This window comes from Halichoerus grypus, chromosome 5 (genome assembly GCF_964656455.1).
Source record: "Halichoerus grypus chromosome 5, mHalGry1.hap1.1, whole genome shotgun sequence".
In the NCBI taxonomy this organism is placed as follows: domain Eukaryota; kingdom Metazoa; phylum Chordata; class Mammalia; order Carnivora; family Phocidae; genus Halichoerus; species Halichoerus grypus.
In genome coordinates, this window is record NC_135716.1 from 186,178,740 (window position 1) to 186,201,486 (window position 22,747).

Consider the following 22,747-nt stretch of genomic DNA (forward strand, 5'->3'; position numbering starts at 1 on the left):
ACCATTTCCTCTTCCGGTGCAGGGCGCCCAGGCAGTTGGCAGGGCAGTCCCCTCGGCGGAAGGGACGTCAGCAGCGGAAACGCGCCGTGCTGCGCATGTGTAGTTGCGTCTACGGGCTCCGGGCCGGCAGAATCCACTCCAGAGATTGCTATCGCCCAGGGACTGGCCCATGGGCCAATGGAGGAGAGCTTTGCGGTTGCTAAGGAAACCCCTAGCGGCAAGATGGCAGCCGCGGGCGGAGGGAGCCCGAGCTCCAGCCCGCCGCTCCAGGACCCACCGAGCCGGCCGCCACGGGACGGTAATGGCTGCAGGCCGGGGCCGGGTCTCCGTCCGCGATGGGGGAGGGGGGCGGGAGACGGGCGGGGTTCCGGCGGTCGCCGCGCGCTCTCGGCCCCAAGCCCAGCCGGCAGCCCCCGGGAAGCCCCGGCGCCCCGACCCTGGGAGGGGGGGCGCCCCCGCGGGCGGGCGGGGTTCCGAGCCCGGGGCGGCGGAGCCCGCCGGCTCCTGGGGACCGAGCCGGGAGGCGCCGTTCGGAGGCTGGGCGGGCGCTGCTCGAAGATCCGAAGAACCGTGTTCGGGTAGAGCCCGAGCTGCTCTGTGGCAGATGCGGGAGTCTGGCGACTCCCACGCTTCCCACGTCGCCCGGTGGAAACGGGGCTGGTGCGGAGGGGAGCCCTGCCGCCCCCTGGGTGTGAGTGTGGATTTTGTCCTGCGGGGACCAGAGGCCGCTGGTGAATTCCTGCAGAGAAACGGCAGGGCTGGCGCCTCCCGCCCCTTCACCCGCAACCGTCGCCCCTCCGCAAGCCGCGGCCTCTCCGGGCCCTGCGCTCGCGCATGCGGCCCCCGCGCCCTCAGGGCCCAGAGGGCCGCCCCATCTGAGGGTTTGTTGGCCGTCAGCCGGTCACCCGTGGCACCACCCGCTCACCCGTCCCTCTTCTTCCCGACATTCAGGTTACGGTGTCTATGTGTACCCGAATTCTTTCTTTCGATATGAAGGAGAATGGAAAGGAGGGAAGAAACACGGTGAGAAATCGTGGCCTGTTCCCACGGCTGCCACCTCGCACCGACAGCCACGTCCTCGGGGAGCCTGGGCCGGCAGGTGGCACTGGGAGCCACCGGCCCCGGGTCCCCACACTCCCTCTCACTAGTGCCCAGGAAAGGCCATTCCCTGCAGCGATCTTCAAAGTTCACCAGACAACACATGCCGGGGGCCCTGGGAGACCCCTCAGCTAGCAGCCTTCTCTCAGGCGCTGGGGCATCCTGGGCAGGGGAAGCCCCAACTTAGAAATCCTCCCTGGCCTGTTAGTCTGTCTTTGCCAAAGTGAAAATTACCTTTACGGTTTATTTTTGATGAGTAAGAGATTACCCACCTTTGTATTTATCCAGAGGATACAAACGTAATGATCCGCGGGGGCACCTGCACCCCGGTGCTTACAGCAGCAATGTCCACAATGGCCAAACTATGGAGAGAGCCCAGATGTCCATCCACAGATGAACGGCAGAGAAGACGGGGTCTATATATAATGGAATACTACTCAGCCATCAAAAAAATGAAATCTTGCCATCTGCAACCACGTGGATGGAACTAGAGGGCATCATGCTGAGCGAAATAAGTCAGTCTGAGAAAAACAAATACCGTATGATTTCACTCATACGTGGAATTTAAGAAACAAAACAGACGAACATAGGGGAAGGGAGAGAAAAATAAAATAACAGAAAAACAGGGAGGCAAACGTAAGAGATGCTGAACTCTAGGAAACAAACAGGGTTGCTGGAGGGGAGATGGGTGGGGGCATGGGGTAACTGGGTGACGGGCATTGAGGAGGGCACGTGATGTGATGAGCACTGGCTGTTATATGCAACTAATGAATCATTAAATCCTACCCTGATAACTAATAATACAGTGTACGTTACCAAAATTGAACTTAAACAAACAAACAAAAAAAAAAAACTTCTTTTTTTTTTTTTTTTTTTAAGATTTTATTTATTAATTTATGAGAGACAGAGAGAGAGAGAGAGAGAGGCAGAGGGAGAAGCAGGCTCCCACGGAGCAGAGAGCCCGATGCGGGACTCGATCCCAGGACCCTGGGATCATGACCTGAGCCGAAGGCAGACGCTTAACCATCTGAGCCACCCAGGCGCCCACAAAAAAAAAACTTCTTAAAAGAGAGAGATTACGTACTTTTGTAGAAAGTCTCAGCCTTAAAAGAAAGTACCGAGTGTGAGTCGCTGGAGTCCTCCCCAGGGGTGGGCCCAGACTTGCCTGTGTTTACGCTCACACAGTTTTATGTCTGTTTGGGGGTTCTGCCTGCTCACATCCTCTGCCTATTTTTCTCCTAGAGAATTGGTCTTTCAGCATTTTCTTATATGAGCTCTTTTTGTGGCTGCTGGCTGCCAGTATTTTTCTGTGTTTTTAAGCTCTTGACTTGTGTTGTTGCCACACAGACATTTTTCACTTTTGTCTGAAATCTCTGCTTCTCTTCCTCTGGGCCTGGCATGGAGGCTTACGTCTGAGAACCCTGCCAGAGCCTGGGCTGGACAGAGTGGTCCTCCCTTTTTAAATGTTTTCTTGAGTGCTGCCCTGTGTCCACAGACTCCATTTCTTCCGGCCCCGGTGCTGATGGAGGCCAGGTGACTGGAGTGTCTCCTCCGAAGAGGTTGGGGTAGCTCTGCTGTCATCCCAGCCGAGACAGCAGGCCTTAGTCATGTTTCAGGAATGTTTTTATCGAGAAACGTGTGTGGGTGAGTTTGCAGAGAGCAGGCTTGGGACAAGAAGCAGAGCCGAACACAGACCTGAGAGCTTCAAAGCCCAGCTCTTCCCGCGAAGAAACGAGTCCAGCCGCGCATGGGCAGCAGGGTTTCTCCGACTTTGGTCTGACTTCACATCGTGGTTTCTTTCCCCAGGCCAGGGGAAGCTGCTGTTTAAAGATGGGAGTTATTACGAAGGCGAGTTTGTGGACGGGGAGATCACGGGAGGAGGCTGCCGGCTCTGGGCCTCATCAGGTTAGCAGTGGGGACAGGTGGGGGTGTGCTGCCTCCTTCCTCGTAAACTATCTCTGCTGTAAGTTGTCCCTGGCTTCCGGATGCAGAAGGCACCTCCCTCTGTGAAGTGTGGGTCTGGTTTCCATCACATTCCCCCGCATTAGCCGCACGCCGGCCGAGGGCAGGGGCAACCACTCACAGACCTTCCCAGGCAAGCGTGGTGGCTGTTCTCCGCTGAGAGAAGCCCCACCCCCACAGATTCTGACCCGGAGAGGTCTTTGCCCTTGGGCACCTGGATGCTGCAGAGAGGGTCGTCATAGGTCGGGGATCTGCGTCCACCTGCTATGAGGGGGGGCTGTACAGTAACCAGGAGGGCAGGACCAAACCCACCTAATCCTATTTTCTCTCATTAGCCGAGGTGAACGGGCGATAAAGAGACCCCCTCACGTGTTCTGAAATGATACTTGCTGCCACCATTGATCAGGGGTGGGAGGGGTGTGACTGTCAACCCACAGGGGTCTCAGGAACAGCTCTAACCCTGGGTGTGCCCCTCTCCTCATCTGCACCAGGGAACACCTATTCTGGACAGTTTGTTTTGGGAGAGCCTCAAGGACACGGCGTCATGAAGTACAAAGCTGGCGGACGTTATGAAGGGGAGCTCTCCCACGGCCTGAGAGAAGGTCTGATACCCACAGGAGCTTGCTGAGTGTGGCAGGGCGCTTTGTGGGGAGCCCTGAGCCCCAGCACCCCTCCCCAGGATCTAACTCGGGGGCCCTGACGTCCACCCGGCCGGACTGGAGGTGCTCTTCTCCCTGCCCCCAGAACCACGTCTGCTGCAGCTCCATGTGGGGGCCGTGGCCCAGGGACCCTGCTTGCTGGGGCTGAGACCGTAGGTCCTGCATCAGTTCACTGCTGTGGGTAAAATCTAGCAGCTCAGAAAGCTGCCATTTAATTATTTACCCACAAACCTGGGGGTCAGCAGTCTGTCCCCGGCTTGGCTGGGCAACGCTTTTGGCCTCACATGGGGTCACCCCTACAGCGGTGGTCGCAGCAGCTCAGGCAGGGCTGGTGGTTCCTGGGCCCTGGCCCAGAGCCTCAGGGTTCCTGGGGGGGCGAGAAGCTGGGGGTTCTCTGAGGACATGCTGCTGAACAAAGCGAGTCAGGAGGCCACACTTGTGGGGAAGCGGACTCTGCCCGGGGGGGATGGGGTGGGTGTGCATCCCTGGCGCCCGAAGACAGAAGTGCTCACTGTTCTGGAAGACCAGCCTCCAGGAGCAAGCCATGCATCCACAAGGTCCGACAGTGCCTTTCCAGGGTCCGCTTACATCGGAAGATGCGCGTGCACTTCCAAGCTGTCCCAAACCATGCAATGAAGCCCTGTCCTCATGAGTGTGTCCTCTGGCCTTTGTTTTCTTTCTTTTTTTTTTTTAGGATTTATTTATTTTGGAGAGGGCATGCCAGCAGGGGAGGAGTGGAGGGAAAGGGAAAGGGAAAGAATCTCAAACAGACTCCCCGCCTAGCACGGAGCCTGACGCAGGGCTCAATCTCATGATGCTGAGGTCATGAGCTGAGCTGAAACCAAGAGTCGGACCTTCCACCGACTGAGGCCCCCAGGCGCCCCTGTGCTCTGGCCTTTAGACCCAGGGCCTTTGAATCGGTCATAGGAGGCCCAGCACTGCCGTTGTCTGTGAGGTGCAGTTTCCCATGGACTGACACGATGGCAGAGCTGTGGGGTGGCCCCAGCCAACAGCAGGGCACTCCAGCCTCAAATGCTGGGGCCTGGGGGACCTTAAGGGGCACCCCTCCTGCCCTCACTCAGCACCTTTGAGAGCTGGACCCCAGAACCGCTGTCATTGGCGTGGTGGTCACTGGTGCCACCCCAAATCACAGCTGCCGTGTCTTACCCGGGCACCCCTGGCCTGGGAGGGCGGCCCGGTTCCTGGAGCCATTCTGACCCCAGCTTTCTTCTGAATCTACCGCCGCCCTCTGGGGGGGTGGAAGCAAGGTTCCTCTGACAGGAGGCAGGAAGTGACGCTTACTGCCCTGGGCTCCCTCCCTAGGACATGGGCGCCTGGTGGACCAGGACGGACAGGCCTACTGGGGGTCATTCCATGAGAACAAGAGGCACGGCTGGGGGCACATGGTCTTCCGGTGAGTGCGCCACCCCCCCGCCCCCCAGGCCACCCTGGCCTCTGGCACATCGGCAACACTTGGGATTCGGTGCTTTAGTTACCGACACTGCTTACCAGCGTGTTTAGTAGAGAGAACTTTGACTCCCCCTGGTGAACACCTCCCAGAGGCTTGGGCGGCAGGGGGCTGGCGGGCAGGGGCTTTCTCGGCGCCACAGGACGTGGTGAGCCTGCCTTTCCATCCGTGGCTCGTGCACAACGCCGCCGTGGCCACGTGTAGGTTCACACTGACTTTTCTCCAAGTCTTACCCAGCTGGGGACCGGGCGAGCGGGGGCTGCGGGCCGCTGCCATCACCCCCGCCAAGCGCCAGGCCCCCTGCCCCCCCGCAGCAGGCCCTGGCAAGGCAGGAGCTCGTGCCATCTGCTCGGGGCCTATTTTTGCCTCAGTCCCGGTGGCGCGTGCTGAGCCCCGGTCAGAGGAGCGGGTCTGAGTCAGCACCACCACCTGGCTCTCCCCGGTCTGAGAGCTGCCCCGTGTTTGTGTCCCCAGGAACGGTGACAAGTACGAAGGCGACTGGGTCCGGGACCAGCGTCAGGGGCACGGGGTGCTGTGCCGAGCCGACGGCTCCACCTACGAGGTACCTGGAGATGTGGCAGGACCCCAGGCTCTCGGGGGCCCCGCTGGGCGTCTGTGCCACCCGGGCGTCCTCGTGGGGCACCTCAGTGCTGCTCCTCCACCCCGAGGGGCAGGGAGGGCGGCCGCCCCTCTTGGCTGATGAGGAAGCGAGGGAAGGGGAAGGGCCCCGGCTGACACCTTTCCTGTCTGGCTCCTGAGATGCCCCGTGCAGTGTCACCTGTGCGAACGGGTGACATTTCTCAGTCCCTTGAGGACGCCCTCAGGGCCGCTGAAGCGTTTTTGATGAGAAATGCCCACCTGGATAACATGGGAGAGGACGCTCCCCCCTCCTTGTTGCCTCAGGCCGTACCCCTCGGGTCTGACTGGGGCTGGGGGCGCTCAGCTGCTACAGGCGGGAGGGAGACCAGGCAGATCCGAAGACCTCCTTGGGACCCCAGAATCCATCATCCATCTTTCTTACTGGATGCTGGCCGCGTGCCCAGCCGGGAGCAATCGCAGCAGGAGCCAGAGATGTGGTCTCAGGAAGGGCGAGCCTCGGCCAGTGGCTGGAGTGACGAGGAGCCCCGTCGGCCCTGCAGGCAGCTGGGGGGCCAAGAGCCTGGCCGTCTGTCCTGGGTCGTTCTGTGAGCTGAGGCCTAAATGATGACAAGCCGCCACGGCCACCGAAGAGCAAGGGCAGGGCGCAACTGGCAGCAGGAGGAGCAAGGGCACAGCCGGGCGGGAGGTCCGGGAGGGGCCCGCGGAGACCCTGAGCCTCAGCGGGCCGGAGTGTGATTGTAAGGGTCGCCGGAAGCACTGGAAGGAAGCGGTGGTCTGATCTCTGTGTTTGAAAAGTCCCTCCGGTTCTTGTTCAGGGGGCACTCTGCCATCAGGAGAGGGGAGGGCGCAGAGAACAGCCTTGGGGTGGTTTGGAGGTGAAGACACCAGCCTTGCTGGCAGGTTGGATGTCGAGGCGAAGGCAAGAGGAGAAGCAAGGATGACTCCTGGGTTTGGGACCGAGCATCGGGGGGCGGTGGTGCCCGAAGCAGGATCCCGTCGGGAGACAGGAACCGGGCCAGCACGTTACCGTGGAAAGAGGTAGCTGGCTGGCCGGTGCAGGGCCGTGAAGTGCTGGAAGGGGTAAAAGCAGAAACGGCAACAGCAAACGCACTGGTGGCCCTGCAGACGCCCCAAAGATGGACCTGGGGCCCCCCTTGCGCAGCCGGGCTCCTTGGGAAGGGAGACTCGTGGTGTGCGGTGACTTTGCCACAGTGGCTGCGATGCGCCCACTGAATCTGGAGCCGCGGGAGCCCAGGCCCAGCTGCACGCGGCCGTTCACGCAGGGCCTGCTGCCGACGAGCCACACGTCCGGCGGCCAGCAGAGATGGCGAGAGGTCCAGCTCCGGCAGCCCAGAGCCGGCCACGAAGAGTGGCTTTGGGGCTGAGAGGTGATAACTGATGGCGGGCGGGGTGCCGGAGCGGGGGCGGCTGGCATCCTGGCCTGGCCCGTGCAGCTCCCCACAGCAGCCTAGCCTGCTCATCAGACAAGCTCGGCCTGGGTGAGAGCACACCCCGGCCTCAGGACAGGCGGCAGGGGCCAGTGTGCCCCGTGCGCGTCCATGTTGCTGGCCTGCTGCTTCTGCACGAAGGGCCGTCCGTCCTTACGGACCCGCCCGTAGGGCCCAGCACAGGCACCGCAGACAGCCTGGCCTCGGTTCTCCAGAGCTGCAGTGGGAGAGAGACACGGAGGGCAGGTCTCCCCCCGCCCCTGCCCGTCCGCGCCACGCCCGGAGTCGTCCCCACAAACGTGCACAAGCACACCTCGAGGGCTGGGGTGGACGCGGACAGGTTCCCAGCGCGCGGCAGCAGAATTGTTCGCGCCACAAGCACCAGCCTCTGGCCTCAGCTCTTCTCCCCCCTTCGTGGGTGAGGCCACAGGCCCAGAGGAGGGGCAGGGAGTTCCGGCCTGGAGCCCGAGTGAGATTCGGGGGCAGATGGCATGGCCTCCAGCCCAGGTGGGTCCCCTCACGGCTGGACAGGGCTGGCGGAGGGAGCATCCGCTTCTTTGGGGCCCCCGCCACTGCCCTGTTCCTGGAGGCTTTTCTGGCCCTCGGCCCCTCGGCCGCCTGCCGGGCCTCAGTGCTGTGGCTGCCCCCTGGGCCCCCCCGCTCAGGCCTCCCCTGCGAGTCATGACTCAGCCAGGAGGGGACGGGACTAGGGCAGTGGCCCTCCACACCCCAGGCTGACCCGGGCGCCCATCGCCTGCCCAGCGCTCCACCAGGGGGCAGCCCAGCCCCGCCAGCAGTTTGGCCGGCCAGGCCTTACGGGCTTCTCCCGCTTGGGAGACATTTTCCTCCAACTTGACCGCCGTAGCCTGATTTCAGACCAAACCACCCCGGCTGCAGCTCCCGATGGCTAGGCTGCTTCCTCACCAAGTGAGGAGGCCTTCTCCTGGACGGTCACCCCTCAGTGTCACGGGCCGCGCCGTCCCAGCCTGCAGATCTCAGGACCCCCACACATCCTCAAGGGAGGTGGCGTGTCCTCGACGTGGGGCACCTCCCACATGAGTGAACATGGAAGCCTGGTCCTCCAGCTGCGTCTTCCCCAGGATGCAGACTCACGTCCGCCTGCATTTCCGTTTGCTTGGCACCTCCCAACCTTCCGCAGCCTCGTGCCCAAGGACCTCAGACAACCGGCCTGCTCCCTGCAGCTCTGAGCACTGCTGGGACCCCGTCCTCGGTCGTGCTCGCGGGGTCTGTGTGGGCAGCCCCCAGCCGCACGTGCTGGCAGGGCCGCGAGCAGCCACCTCACCCACAGCCCGGGTGCCGACGGGACGGCCGAGGGGCACCCAGGTCCCGGAGGGAGGGCGGGCGCGGGGGTCCCTCACGGCTTCCCCTGCCCTCCGGCCACTTTTTAAACCGGCTCCCAGGGGGCCGTGCAGACGGGGCGTGTGGAGAAGGGCTGCGCCCGGGAGGGCAGTGGGGTCCGGCTGCAGCCACACGGTGACCTCGGACACGGCCCACGCGCTCGCCGCCGCCAGCACGCCTTCCGGAGCCGCCAGGGAGACTTGGCTCGCGCTCTGTCGCCAGGCCTGGCTGATGGGGAAGGCTCAGGCCTCTCCGTGTTGCAGGGACACCTCACGCCTGACCTCCGACCTCCGGTTCTCAAGAGTCACCCGGGAGACGGGGCGCCGTGGGACGGAGCTGGGCGCCACCCCAGGGCGCGTCTCCCGTGAGGGCGCGGCCGTTCCCTGGGCTCTCACTGGGCAAACAGTCGGCCTTCTTTTAAAACACGTCCCTATATATCGTAAAATATGCCTAACGTAAAATTCGTGGTTGTAACCGCTAAGCGTACGGCTCAGGGGCGGGAAGCACATTCACACTGTGGGGCTCCCGTCCCCGTCCCCCCGCACGGACAGCTCTCCCACCCAGCGCGGGCGGGCCTTTGCCTCATGGTCCCCACTGCCTCGTCACCAGTATCCCTCAACGCAGACCCCTGTAATGAGCCCCAGGAAAAGTCCACTCCTGAAAATAATGTTCTAGCATCTTCTGTCAGGACGTAAAACAACGTATCCCAAAGCCAGAACTGCTTCTCCCTCTGTCGTGACAGGAGCCACGTGGTCAGGATTGGGGCCGGTGGTTGTAACTGGCAAATCTTGGAAAGGGCATCTCCTGCCCCGGCTACCCCGTGATGGTTCTGTGCGGGTCACCCCCGGGCTCCCGGCTTGCACCCGCGGGACCTTCCGTGCTGCCTCCACCTCTGCGGGACATGGGGGTGGGCGTGCCCAGCAGCGGCAGGCTCACTGGCTCCTCCCGGGAACGTGGCCGCAGCATGGTGACCCCCACGGGCATAGGGCAGCCCCTCCGAGAGCGGCAGCGTTCTGGAATCCCTGAGGGAGCCCCGGAGCTGATACTGCGCTGTGGAGGCGAGCCACGTCCCCCACGGACGGAAGCAGACCCGAGCTGTTGGTGAACCCCGGTGTGTGTTTGCACGGCACAGCGTTCCCTACCTGTGTGGTCCCCCCAGCAGCTGCTGGCTTCCGGGCTGTCCCTGGGCGCCGCTCTGTGCACATTGGCTGTGCTTCTCGTGTTGGCTTTCCCAGAGGGAGGCCTGCTGGTTGGTACACCTGCTTGCCGCTCGGAGCAGGTGGCCAGCCTTATGTGCATCTTCACCTGCTGGCGGCTCCCAGCCTCCGCCGTCCTCACCTGTGTGTCCTCAGGAATGCCAATGGCCTTTATGTCCCCATTGCCACCCTGCACAGCCCAGGAATGTGGGGCCATGACTGCAGGGGTGCACCGCACACAGGACAGTCGGAGCGTCTGGGTCTGTTGGAGCACGCACGGGAGGAGGGGTCCGGACTGCCAGAGCCATCGCGGATCCAGTGCCAGGCTCTGTGTTCCCTGCGCGGTCCACATGTCATCAGACATCAGAAACAGACACAGAAAGGCATGGAGAGCCACAGTGCACACTTTGAAATCCGAGGAACTTACGAGCAAGGTCGTGGAGGTCAAACACGACACCCTATGACCCTGCTGTTGTTGGGGAGATGGATGAGCGGGGCACACACCCATGCCCCCGACACACCGGCCTATGTGCCCACTGCCACCCCGGCAGGCTGTCCCACAAGCTGGAGATCCAGGCCCCCTGGACAGTTGCAGGGCCCAGGCAGGTGGCCCGGGGCCATATCCACATATGTGACCTGACCCCAGACCACCCGTCGCTGGTCTACAAGCTTGTGACCTCAAAGAAAGTGGTCACCTGCTCCAGCTCCAAGGTTGGCGATGATAGGGGAGGCCATCCGAGTACCGCCCGAGGCAGGCACTGGGGAGTCAGGCCCCTGGGCCCTCCTGGTGTGGCCAGCCAAACCCTGGCGCCCAGGGAGGGCTGGAGGCAGGACGTGATCGATGTGCCAGGCTGGACAGTGTGCGCCAGGGAGCACCGGGGGGCATGGGGGGGCACGCAGTTGGAGAAGCACAGTAGCCCTTCCCTCAGAAAGAAAAACAGAATCAACAGAACGTGCTCCCTAAAATGAGAAGAGAGTCAAATACTTCTCACAGTTTATCCCCACCATGTGTGGTGGGAGAGCACCCAAGGAGTCTCTCATCCCAGCGGCCCGACTGTCCTGGGAGCTGTGGATGCTCAGAGGTGGGCCCAGCCGCAGAGGCTGTCTGCAGCATCCCCCTCAGCCCTGGGGGCGCCCCAGCAACTGCAGGGTGACAGGCGTTCCTCACCACAGTCCCCTGGGCCCGCTTCCTAACACTGAAGCCCGTCCCGCCAGCCTTTGTGGTGTGGACACAGGCCCCTGCCCCCTCTTCCCGCATCGCACCTACCATGCATGAGCCCTCACATGGGCAGGGAGGGCCAGGGAGAGTGGAGGGAGCCCCTGCCCCGGGGGAATACACCCCCACCCCCCCTCGTGGGGAACCCCACCGCCTCCTCTGTGAGATGCTTTTGTAAGTATTGGTTCATGCTTTGGGTGCAAGTCAGCTGAGAAAGGGCAGAATTTTCAAGGGTATGATTTATAACATTAATTAGAAAAGATTCCACGCTGCTGGGTGAGTTACATTGCACACTGGGGCGCATTTGTCCTGGGGAAGTCCTGCATTAACGCTGTGAATACCCAGCTCCCCCAGAGGTTCCAGCAGCGAGTTCAGGTCGCCCGTTGTGAACGACCAGGGAAGACACAATGGGTGGTGAGCGCAGTGTGCGCCCCCGGAGTGGGTGCAGGGGTGCCACGGTCCCGCAGGCCGTCCTCGCCAGCTCTGGGTGTGGGATGACCCGCCAGTCAGCTCCTTCTCCAGCCGAGCCAAGGCTGTGCCTTCCTCCTGAGAGCAGCACCGGCACTTCGCAGAGGCCTAGTCCGACGGAGGGAGAGCGGAGACGAGAGGTGGCCGTTCTCACGGCAGCAATGGCTACGACGCGGGAAATGCGCCCAGCAGCCATCTCATGGTTTGGACAGCCTCTCGGCCTGAGCTGAGCCCCCACGCGGTCCTGAGGGAGCCAGGGAGTGTCTATGACTAGCGTCCGTCCGTCCATCCATCCGTGGGAGCTGTGACTCCGGGCTCCAGGAGTCTCAGACGCCCCCGAGGATGGGGAAGGGATGGCCGCTAGGAAGTGCCGCAGGGTTTCGCTCCACCTGGCGGGAGCATCTGGAGCCACGTCTTGGAGAGACGAGCAAGGGAGGTGTGGGGCGCCACGGTGCAGGCATGGGGCTGCGTCCGTGCCCCGTGCAGACTGAACTCGGAGCCAATATCCAGCATCTTGAATCCCAGCCTCCCACCTGGGAGAGCACATGAGCACGTGGCCAGACTCCACGGGCCCCACGCCCATCCCCGCAGGATGGGGAGAACCCAGCACACCTGCACAGGGACAGGCATGAAGACTGGAATGTGAGGGCAGGTGGCAGACTTGCCCAGGGCACGTGGTGGGCGCAGAGACCGCTGCTCTTGCCACTGGGAGGGCGGAGGGCGGCCGGAGCAAGGGGGCTGGGGAAAAGGGAGAGGCCCCACATGAAGGCTTTGTTCTCTGCAAGGCACAGCCCTTCCCTGTGGCCAAGGCCCCCTGTACCACCTCTTGATGCCAGGCCTGGGGACTGAGCCCAGTGGTTTCTAAGTAGAGGGCGGGGTGGGTGTTGGGGACAGTGGGTTTGGTTCGGCTCCTATGGGGTTTGCGTTTGTTTGGCTGTGAGTCTTGTCGCCTGAGCTGAAACTGGTAACTTCTTGGGTCTGAAGACGGTGTCGTGAAGGGAAGGGTTTCCTGGCAAGCAAACCATTTCAGCGACTTCTTTACTTCCAAGCCTCACCCGCCGCCTCCCAGCAAGCAGAGTAACGGGGGTGTGGGGCCTGGGGCTTAACGTGCCCGCGTGGCTCTGGGGCAACCCTCCCAGGGCTGTCCCCACCCTGACCCACGGACAGCAGCCCAGCCCAGGGCTCCCCTGCTCTCTGTCTCCCGCCCAGTTCACTCCGCCCATTCCGGTGAAAGAGCACCGCTGTCCCGCGGCACACACGTGGGCGCACGTACGTGCGTGGGCGCACAGGCGCATGCGTCACCCCCAAGCACGGACACGGACGCGCGCGCGCACATGGATACACACACGCGCGCACACGTACATGGGTGGGCGCACAGGCGCATGCGTCACCCCCAAGCACGGACACGGACGCGCGCGCGCACGGATACACACACGTGGGCGCACGTACGTGCGTGGGCGCACAGGCGCATGCGTCACCCCCAAGCACGGACACGGACGCGCACACACGTACATACGTGGGAGCACAGGCGCATACGTCATCCCCAAGCACGGACTTGCGTGTGCAGTGACTCCTTCCTGGTCGCAGGGCCGAGGCACCCACTGATGCTGCCCAGAGGCCCGCCGTGATGGGGCCTGGCCGCGGAGGTCTCCCTCCACCCCTCAACGTGACCTGGCTCCGCAGCCCTGGTGCTCGGTGACTGTTCTCCAAGCCACCCCCCAGGTTCGGGGCGTCCGAGCTCTGCAGGGCTGCGGCCTTCGGGGGCCGTTCCCACAGCCTCCCAAGGGCCTGGGAGAGCCCGGCGCCGGCCTCCGCTGCGCTGCCTCCCACAGCCCCCGTGGGCACCGAGGGCGCGCGGCGCGCGTGGAGAGCAGGGCGGGGAAGCGGGAGCCCAATTAGCTCCCACAGAAAAATGCATAGAACCAAACGTGCTTCTGGCTGGTTTTTCTTCCAACAGCAGGAATTCACACTCAAAATACCGTTAGGACCTTGCAGTTTTCCACAAAACACTGTTGCCGCTCTCCCACATTATTCTCGCACTCCGTTGTGCGCGTGGCTCAGAAAGCGAGGCTGCTTCTGGGGGCGGCCGAGTGGGGTGGAGCGTGCCGCGTGGGCGCCAAGGTCCCCTCAATGGGCCCTGCTGCTTTCAGGGGGCCCCTCCACCCCGCACAAATGTAATATCTTTACTGAAAGGATTTTTGTGCTGAAAGTGCCCCTTTTTGAGCCATTTACATATGTGCCATTGTCCCCAAACTGACCCTCTTCTTACCATTCAGTTGCAGAGCCGCTCGGAGGCAGGGCGGTACCACGTGACTCCCAGCCCCCGAGGGGGTGGTTTTCCAGCAGACTCGGTCCTCGGCCTGTGGCACGGGGGCGTGGTGCTTGCGGGGACCCCCCGGGCCTCCCCTGCTGTCTCAAGTGTCGTCCACACGGCTCTCTCCACAGGGGCAGTGGCACAGTGACGTCTTCAGTGGCCTGGGCAACATGACCCACTGCTCCGGGGCCGTCTACCACGGCATGTGGATCAATGGCCACCCGGTGGGTAGGTGCCTCTCCCACCCCTGCCTCCCCCTTGTCCTCTTGTGGGGTCACATTGGGGTCTGCTGAGTTCCCTCTCAGGTGGCCACGGGCACAGGCACGGGGGTGCTGAATCCGGAGGTGTTTGGGGTCAGGGGTGAAGTGAGATCGAAAACGCCAGCCCCTTTAGGAAAAACACATTCCAATCAGGTTTCAAAAGGGCTTGTGACTGGTCTACCTTCGGCTCAGTCACGCTCTCAGGGTCCCGGGGTCTGGGGATCGGGCCGGTCTTAGGCAGGGTCCGCCAGGAGCACCTTAGGAACTTCACCTTGGGAAGAGACCCAGATCCCAGCCCACCCCAAATTAGGGATGTTGGAATCCCTGGGTGTGAAAGATTCAGGCAGGGGGCAAGCCATGTCCTCATGTCCCCCTAACCGAGTCTCAGCAAATGCTGGAAAAAGCCTAGGACAGCTGACATGGGCTCTGGCCTCACCCTGCTGGGTGCCAGGTTGTCCTCCCAGAACAGAGCGGGGCTCTCCAGGCCCCCCGTCACTGTGAAGCACCTGTCACCCTGCACACGTGCCTGTGTGTGCTCCCGCCTAGCTGGCACGTCCTTGATCAGACTCAAGTCCTGTCCTAAGCTTTTCCCAGTGATTGCTTTTAAACACCCTGAACCTTGTGCTGTGCCAGAGGTCATCACTCTCAGGGGGGGTCGGAGATTCGGGGGGAAGCAGACACCGAGAACACCGTCTCCAGCTGCACAGACCCCAGAGGATGCCCTGCAGGTCCAGCCTGTGCATGGACGCGCCCTGGCCAGTTCCCCAGCAGGTGTCCACAGCGCCTCATCCAGCACACATTGAGCTGCTGACTCAGACGCAAGGAGTGCAGGGCCGGAGTCCCAACCAACTAGCGGATGTGCAGGAAATTCCACTGTGTGCAAACCCCAATGCCGACAAGCCACTCACTCACAGCCCTTCAGCATTTAGTGGACCTCTGAAGTCTCTTTAATGTAACCAGTTCTGCAAGAAGTTGCTTAAAAGTCACAGCTGACCCTCAGGATGGGGTCACAGTCTTATTTTAGTGACTGCCGGGGTCTCTGTGTGCGGTGGCTCATGCAGGGGATTTACAGCCCTGTGTGTGATAACTGCGCATCCCTCTCCTTCGGTGCCCTGGGAAGCACAGCTATTCCGTGGGAGGGCCCCAGCGGGGACGTGGGCTCGAGCAGGCGCTGGGCCCACCGCTCACCTGTGCCGAACCGCACTCTGCTCTGCTCTCTCCCAGCACAAGCCAAGAGGATCGTGATTTTGGGTCCGGAGGTGATGGATGTGGCTCAGGGGTCTTCCTTCACGTTGAACGTCCAGCTGCAGCAGGACAATGGGGAAGTGGCCAGGAGTAAGCATCTCCAGGGTGACGACTGGATTTTCGGAAAGATAAACAGGTGTCAGGTTCTTAGGGTTAGGGACGAAATGGCACATGTGGCTTCTGGTACCGGGTGTCCTTGTAGCAGGCATGCGAGTCCCCCCACTGGCGGGAGGCAGCCACATGCATCATGAGTGTGTGCGCGTGACCACGGCCATCGCACATCTTGCAGGACGATGGGTGACTTCTCAGGGCCACTGGCGTCTGTGGGGCACCTCAGCCTGGCAAGGGGCGAGTTCCTGTGTCCTCCATGGGTTATCAGGGGAAGACAGATCTCCAGTAGCATCTGGCTGCTTTTTGAGGAATCGTATGAGCCGGGCGGCAATGCTGAGGGTGGACCAGCTGGCCTCCCAGAGCGCTTCCCACCCGTGAGCAGAGTGCCCGGTGCGGGGAGGGGCCTTCTGGCCCGGCGGCAGGGCAGAGGACCCTGAGTGCACCGATCGGCCCCCAGGCGGTCACTGTGCGGTGGCCGGGGCAGGACCACCGGTAATAAACGCATGCCTGGGATTCTTAATGTCCATTAGTTCACTTGAGTTCAGAAGCTTTGAGGACGGAGCCACGATGAGCAGCATGGATCAAAGACAGTCACAGTTGGTTTAATAACATTACTGCGGTGTCCTTTGTATAGCTCGAAATCCTCGTGTATTAAGTGATTCCTTGATTTTCAGCAAATTTAGAGTGGGGCAGCCAGCGCCACAGTCCTGTTTCAGACCATTTCCTTGACCTCAGAAAGACCGCTCCTTCCCACCTGCAGCCCCGTTCCCACCGATGTGCCTGCTGTGGGCACTTGGTATGAGTGGAGTCCCACGACACGTGGCCTCTGGCTCTGCGTCTCTGACCGGCGTCCTTGGCTGAGGTGACCCACGCAGTCGTGTTGGTGCTTCGGTGACCGCGTCTGCGCTTGGTTTCCCTGCTCGTCTGTTGACGGACATTTGGGTTCTTGCACTTTGGCAGCTGGGAATGTTTGGTGCAAGTTTTTGTGCGGCCTGTGTTTTCTGTGTCTCGGTTATGCACCCGTGAGGGGAGCTGCTGGATCACATGGCAGATTTATGTGTAAACTTTCAAAGAAACGGCCAGACTGTTTCCCAAATTGACTGCACCATTTTACAATCCTGCCAGGGGCACAGGGCTCGATTTCCCCACGTCCTGCACATCCGCAGCCATCCTGAGGGCGTCAAGCGGCGTCCCACTGAAGTTCTGAGTCGCGCTTCCCTCACAGTTGGTGGTGTGGAGCAGCTTTTCATGTGTCTATTGGCCACGTGTGTGTCTTCTCTAGACAAATGGTTATCCAACCATGCTGCCCATTTTTTTTTAATTAGGCTGTTCACTCTTCTTGTTTTTCAGTTATGTGAGTTCTTTATATATTCTGGATACTAGTCCTTTATCAGATACACCTTTGCAAATAGTTTCAGTTGTGGCTCATCTTGTCATTTTCTCTAAACTTTTTTTAAAAAATTGATTGATTTGAGAGAGAGAGAGCAGGGGAGGGGCAGAGGGAGAGGGAGAGAGAATCTCAAGCAGACTCCCTGCTGAGCGCAGAGCCCGAGTTGGGGCTCTATCCTACAACTCTGAGATCATGACCTCAGCCAAAGTCAAAAGTCGGACGTCTTACCGACTGAGCCACCTAGGCGCCCCTCATCTTGTCAGTTTCTTAATGCTGTCTTCTGAAGTGCAAAGGTTTTTAATTTTGATAAAGATTTGTCAATTTTTTCTTTTATGGATCATAATTTTGGTAATGTATGTAGGAATGATTACCCCGACCCAAGTACACAAAGATATTCTGTTTTCTGCTGGAAGTTTTGCTCTTGCATTTCTGCAGTCCATTTTCAGTTAATTTTTCTGGATAAGATGCAGTTCTAAATTCATCTTTTCTCACGTGGATGTCCAGCCATCCCAGCACATGTGCCAAAAAGACTGTCCTCTCCCCACTGAATTGCCTCAGCACCTCAATCGAGAACCTCTTCACTGTAAGAGTGAGGGTTTGTGTCCAGACTCTGGATTTTGTTCCGTTGACCCACGTGTCTGTCCCTGCACTACCACCACACCTTGATTATTGGAGCCTCACCCTGAGTTTGGAAATTAGAGACTCCTTCAATTTTGCTTTCTTTTTCAAAATTGGTTTGGCTATTCTGGGAACTTTATATTTTATACAATTTTTTTAGGATCAGCTTGTCAATTTCTGCCAAAAAAAAAAAAAAAAAAAAGCCTGCTGGGATTTTGTTAGGGATTGCTTTGACTCTGGCCGGGAAGAGCTGCCATTAACAGCGCTGCATCTTCCCATCCATGAACATGGGACACCTCCCCATTTACTGATATCTTTACTTTCTCTCACCAATGTTTTGTAATGTTTAGTGTGCAAGTCTTGCACTTCTTTTGTTAAACTTACTAATAAATGATAAATAATTTATCAGTAGTTATTTAGTTTATAACTTAATTATAATTTGTTCACTAATAAATGTGTAATATTTATTCTTTTTATACTATTATGGATGGAATTGTTTCCTTACCTTTATTTCAGAGATTACTAGACTACAATTGATTTTAAAATATTGATCTCATATCCTTTGACCTTGCTGAACTCATTTGCTAGCTCTGCTAGTTTTCCTGAGGATTTCTTAGAATTTTTCTATATAGAAAATCATCTAATTTTGCTTCTTACTTTCCAGTCTGGATGTGTTTTCTTTCATTTGTCTGCAATATTTTACATTCCCACTGGCAATGACCAAGGTCTCTGATTGCTCGAGATCCTCGCCAGCATTTATTACCATCAGTCTTTTTGGTTCTAGTCATCCTACTGGGTGTGAAATGGTATCTTGTTGTGCTTCTGATTTGCATTTTTCTTTACAAGTAATGATGTTGAGCATCTTTTCATGTATTTATTGGCAATTTGTATGTCTTCTTTGGAGAAATATCTATTCAGATCTTGACCATTTAAAAAAAAAAATAGGTAACTTGGGGCACCTGGGTGGCTCAGTCAGTTAAGCATCTGCCTTTGGCTCAGGTCATGATCCAGGGTCCTGGGATCAAGCCCTGAGTTGGGCTCCTTGCTTGGCAGGAAGACTGCTTCTCCCTCTCCCTCTGTCCCTCCCCCTACTTGTGGTCTCTCTCTCTCTGTGTCAAATAAATAAATAAATAAATAAATAAATACCTTTAAATAAATAAATAAATAAATTTTAAAAATGGGTAGCTTGCCTTTTGATGTGAGTTATTAAGAGCTCTTTATGTATTCTGGATATAAGTCCCCTTATCAAATATCTGATTTGCAAATATTTTTTTCCCATTTTGTGGATTGTCTTGCAGTTTCTTGGTAGTGTCCTTTAAACTCAAAAGGTTTGAATTTTGATGAAGTGCAATTTGCCTACTTTCTTCTTTTGTTGCTTGTGTTGTTGGTTTCATATCTAAGAAGACTGCCTAACTCAGAGTCATGAAAATCTACTCCTATATTTTCTTCTAAGAATTTTATATGTTTAGCTCTTACACTGAGAACTATGATCCATTTGGAGTTAATCTTCATGTGTGGTGTGAGGTAGGGGTCCAACTACATTCTTATGCATGTGAATGTCCAGTTGTCCCAGTGTCATTTGTTGAAAGGCTGTTATTTCCCCCATTGAATTATCCGGGCATTCTGTTTGTTAAAATTTTGTTTAAAGTTTTTGCATGTCCTTTCATGAAGGATATTGGTCTTGAATTTTTTTTCTTTTTTTCATTTTTAAGTTATCTCTGTACCCAATGTGAGGCTCAAACTTATAACCCCAAGATTAAGAATCACATGCTCTACCGACTAAGCCAGCCAGGTACTCCGAATTTTTTTTTATAATGTCTTAGTCTAGTTTTGCTATCAGGGTAATGCTGACCTCATGCTTCAATTTTCTGGAAGAGTCTGTGTTGAATTAGTATTATTTTTTCTTAAATATTTGGTAGATTTCAATATGAAGGCGATTGAGGCCTGCAGTTTCTTTGTGGGAAGACTTCTACCTACTAATTCAATTTCTTTAATAGATATAAGGTTATTTGGGTTATCTACTTCTTGAGTAAACTTTGGTGTTTTATGTCTTTGAAGGAATATTTGTTCATTTCATCTAATTGTCAGATTTATTGTCATAAGTTTGTTCATAATATTCCCTCATTCTCCTTTTAATGCACTGATACCACCTCTTTTGTTCCTACTATGGATTTTTTTTTTTTTTTGTAAAGGTTTTATTCATTTATTTGACAGAGAGAGACACAGCGATAGAGGGAACACAAACAGGGGGAGTGTGAGAGGGAGAAGCAGGCCTCCTGCAGAGCAGGGAGCCTGATGCGGGGCTCAATCCCAGGACCACGGGATCATGACCTGAGCCGAAGGCAGATGCTTAATGACTGAGCCACCCAGGGGCCCCCCTACTATGGATTATTGATGTCTTCTTTCTGTTTTGCCTGACTAGTCTGGCTACAAGTTATCAGCTTCATTGATAAACAATCAACTTTTGGTTCCATTGATTTCTCTATTGTTGTCTATTTTCTATTTCTTTAATTCCTATTATGATGTTATTTCCTTGCTTCTGCTTACTTTGGGTTTAATTTGCTCTCTCTTTTTTTTTCTTTTAGTTTTTAAGATGGAAACCAAGGTCATTTATTTCAGACCTTTCTTTACTAATATAAGAGTTTATTGCTATAAATTTCCCCCTTAGTACTGCTTTAGCCGTATCCTGGAAATTTTGCTAGGTTCTGCATTCATTTTCATTCAGTTCAAAATACTTTCTGATTTCCCTTTTGATTTCCTTTGATGACCCATGAGTTATTTAGAAGTGTGTTGTTTCATTTCCAAATACTTGGAGATTTTCCAGAGATCTTTCGGTAATTAACTTCTAACTTAATTCCATGTGGTTGGAGTCACTCTTTGTATATCTACTGTTCCTTTAAATGTATTGAGACTTTTTTCATAGAATTTGTTCCATTTTGGTAAATGTTGTGTGTGCACTTTGAGAAGAATTATGAGTTCTGCTTTTGTTGGATAGAATAGTCTATAAATATCAATCAGGTGTATTTTATTGATACCATCCTTCAAGTTTAGCATATGCTTGGTGATTTTTTATCTGCTTGTTCTATCAGTTACTAACAGTGGTATATTGAAATCTCAGATTTTTATGTCATTTAATTAGTTGACCCCTTATCATTGCAGTATTTTCTTTTTCATCCCTGGCGTAGTCATTGCTCTGGCAACTACTTCCTATAATATTAATATAGTCACTCCAGCTTTCTCCTAACTAATATCAGCATTGTGTATCTTTATCCACACTTTTACTTTTCATCTACTTAAGTCTATATTTAGAGTGTGCTTCTTGTAGGCAACATATAGTCGGGTCTTGCTTTTTCATCCAATCTAACCACATCTATCTTTTAATTGAAGTTTTTACACCATTCACATTTATTTGGGGTTTTTTAAATTTTATTTATTTATTTATTTATTTATTTATTTATTTATTTATTTGAGAGAGAGAGCAAGCACACAAGTGGGGGAGGGGGAAGTGGGGAAGGAAGAAGCAGACTCCCCACTGAGCAGGGAGCCAGACGAGGGCTCCATCCCAGGATCCTGAGATCGAAAGACCTGAGCCGAAGGCAGATGCTTAACCGACTGAGCCACCCAAGCAACCTACACCGTTCACATTTAATATAATTATTGATATAACCGTTTCAAACTTACCATTTCACTGTTTGTTTTCTATTTGCCACCGCTGTGTTTTCCTCTTTAAACTCTATTCCTACCTTTTGTGGATTGAGTATTATTTATGATTCCACCCTATCTCCTCTGGTGGCTTATTCATTATTGCCCTTTGTTTTCTTGTTTTAGGGGTTGCTTTAAGGTTTACAGTATACATCTTTAACTTATCGCAGTCTGCTTTTGAGTGATACCACACTACTTCACATATAATATAAGAACTTTACGATAGTACATACTTCTTTTTCTACAATTCCAACCTTTATACTATTGTTTTTATACATTTGACATTCGAATATCGAATACACTTCATAATACATTATTACTTTTGTTTAGTCATTTATCTTTCAAAGAATACATAACAAGTACAAAAGGAAATCCCATCTCTTACCCCCATAGTTCCCATTTCTAGTTCTCCCCATTCCTTCCTGTAGATACAGATTTCCACCTGATACCATTTTCCTTCTGCCTGAAGGACTTAACCTTTAACATTTTTTATCCTACATGCTTGCTGGAGATTAATTCTTTCAGTATTCATGTATCTGGAAACATCTTGATTTTGCTTTCATTTTTCATAGATATTTTTACCAAGTATAGAATTCTGGTTCACTCCCAGCAGTACAGCGGTGCTGCTCCATTGTCTTCTTGTCTGCACTACTTCCAATGAGAAGTCTGTTGTCATCCTTATCCATGTTTGTTCTGTACAAACATGCTTTTTCTGTGGCTGCTTTTAAGATTTTCTATTTATCACTGGTTTGAGTAGTTTTATTTTTGATGTGACATGGTGTGGTTTTCTTCATGTTTCTTGTGCTTGGGATCTATTGATCTTCTTGGATCTGTGGGTTTATAGTTTTCATCAAGTTTGGGAATTTTTCTAAATAAATAAATCTTTTAAAAAAGGAAGGTGGTGCCTGGGTAGCTGAGTTGGTTAAGTGTCGACTCTTGATTTCAGCTCAGGTCATGATCTCAGGGTCATGAGATTGAGCCTGTGTTGGGCTCTGCGTTCAGCAAGGAGTCTGCTTGGGATTCTTTCCCTCTCCCTCTGCCCCTCCCCCCACCCCTGGCTCATGTGTTCCTGCTCTCTCCCTCTCTCTCTCGCCCCCTCTAATAAATAAATACATCTTTTAAAAATGGGAGGATTTTCAGCCTTTATTTCTTCAAATAGTTTTTCCATCACAACTTCTTCCTTCCCTCTTTTAGGGGCCCCATTATCCATGGATTAAGGTGCTTGAAGTTGCCCTACTGTTCATGGATTCTTTTTCCCCTTCCTCCCTCCTTTCTCTTTACCTTCATTTTTCTTCTTCTTTTTTTTTTTTTCCTTTTTCCTCTTGGTGTTTCATTTTGGGTACTTTCTATAGGTATGTTTTCAAGTTCATGAATCTTTTTTTCTGCAATATCTAATCTGTCATTGATCACATACAGTATATTTTTTCTCTCATCGTTTTTGTTTCTAGAAGTTCAACTTTGTTTTTATATCTTCTGTGTCTCTACTTATGTTTTGAACACATGGAATACAGTTATAAAAACTTTGAAAAAGTGTGCTTTCCTGCTAATTCTCACATCTGGGTCAGTTCTGGGTTCGTTTCAGTTGGTTGCTCCTCATTATGGACCATACTTTTCTGTGTTCTTTGCCTGGTAA

The 22,747-nt window shown here is 55.1% G+C and overlaps 1 protein-coding gene across 1 annotated transcript in view; it reads left to right on the plus strand.

Moving 5' to 3' along the window:
- The window catches only part of MORN1 (MORN repeat containing 1), a 53,009-nt gene that overhangs the window by 453 nt on the left and 29,809 nt on the right, over positions 1–22,747 (plus strand). Inside the window, exons 2-9 of the mRNA XM_036089577.2 lie at positions 23–298; positions 952–1,023; positions 2,905–3,003; positions 3,552–3,662; positions 5,043–5,133; positions 5,662–5,749; positions 13,920–14,016; positions 15,273–15,383. Coding sequence (XP_035945470.1) covers positions 178–298; positions 952–1,023; positions 2,905–3,003; positions 3,552–3,662; positions 5,043–5,133; positions 5,662–5,749; positions 13,920–14,016; positions 15,273–15,383 — 790 coding nt within the window. The 5' untranslated portion in view covers positions 23–177. The remainder of the gene's footprint in view (positions 1–22; positions 299–951; positions 1,024–2,904; positions 3,004–3,551; positions 3,663–5,042; positions 5,134–5,661; positions 5,750–13,919; positions 14,017–15,272; positions 15,384–22,747) is intronic.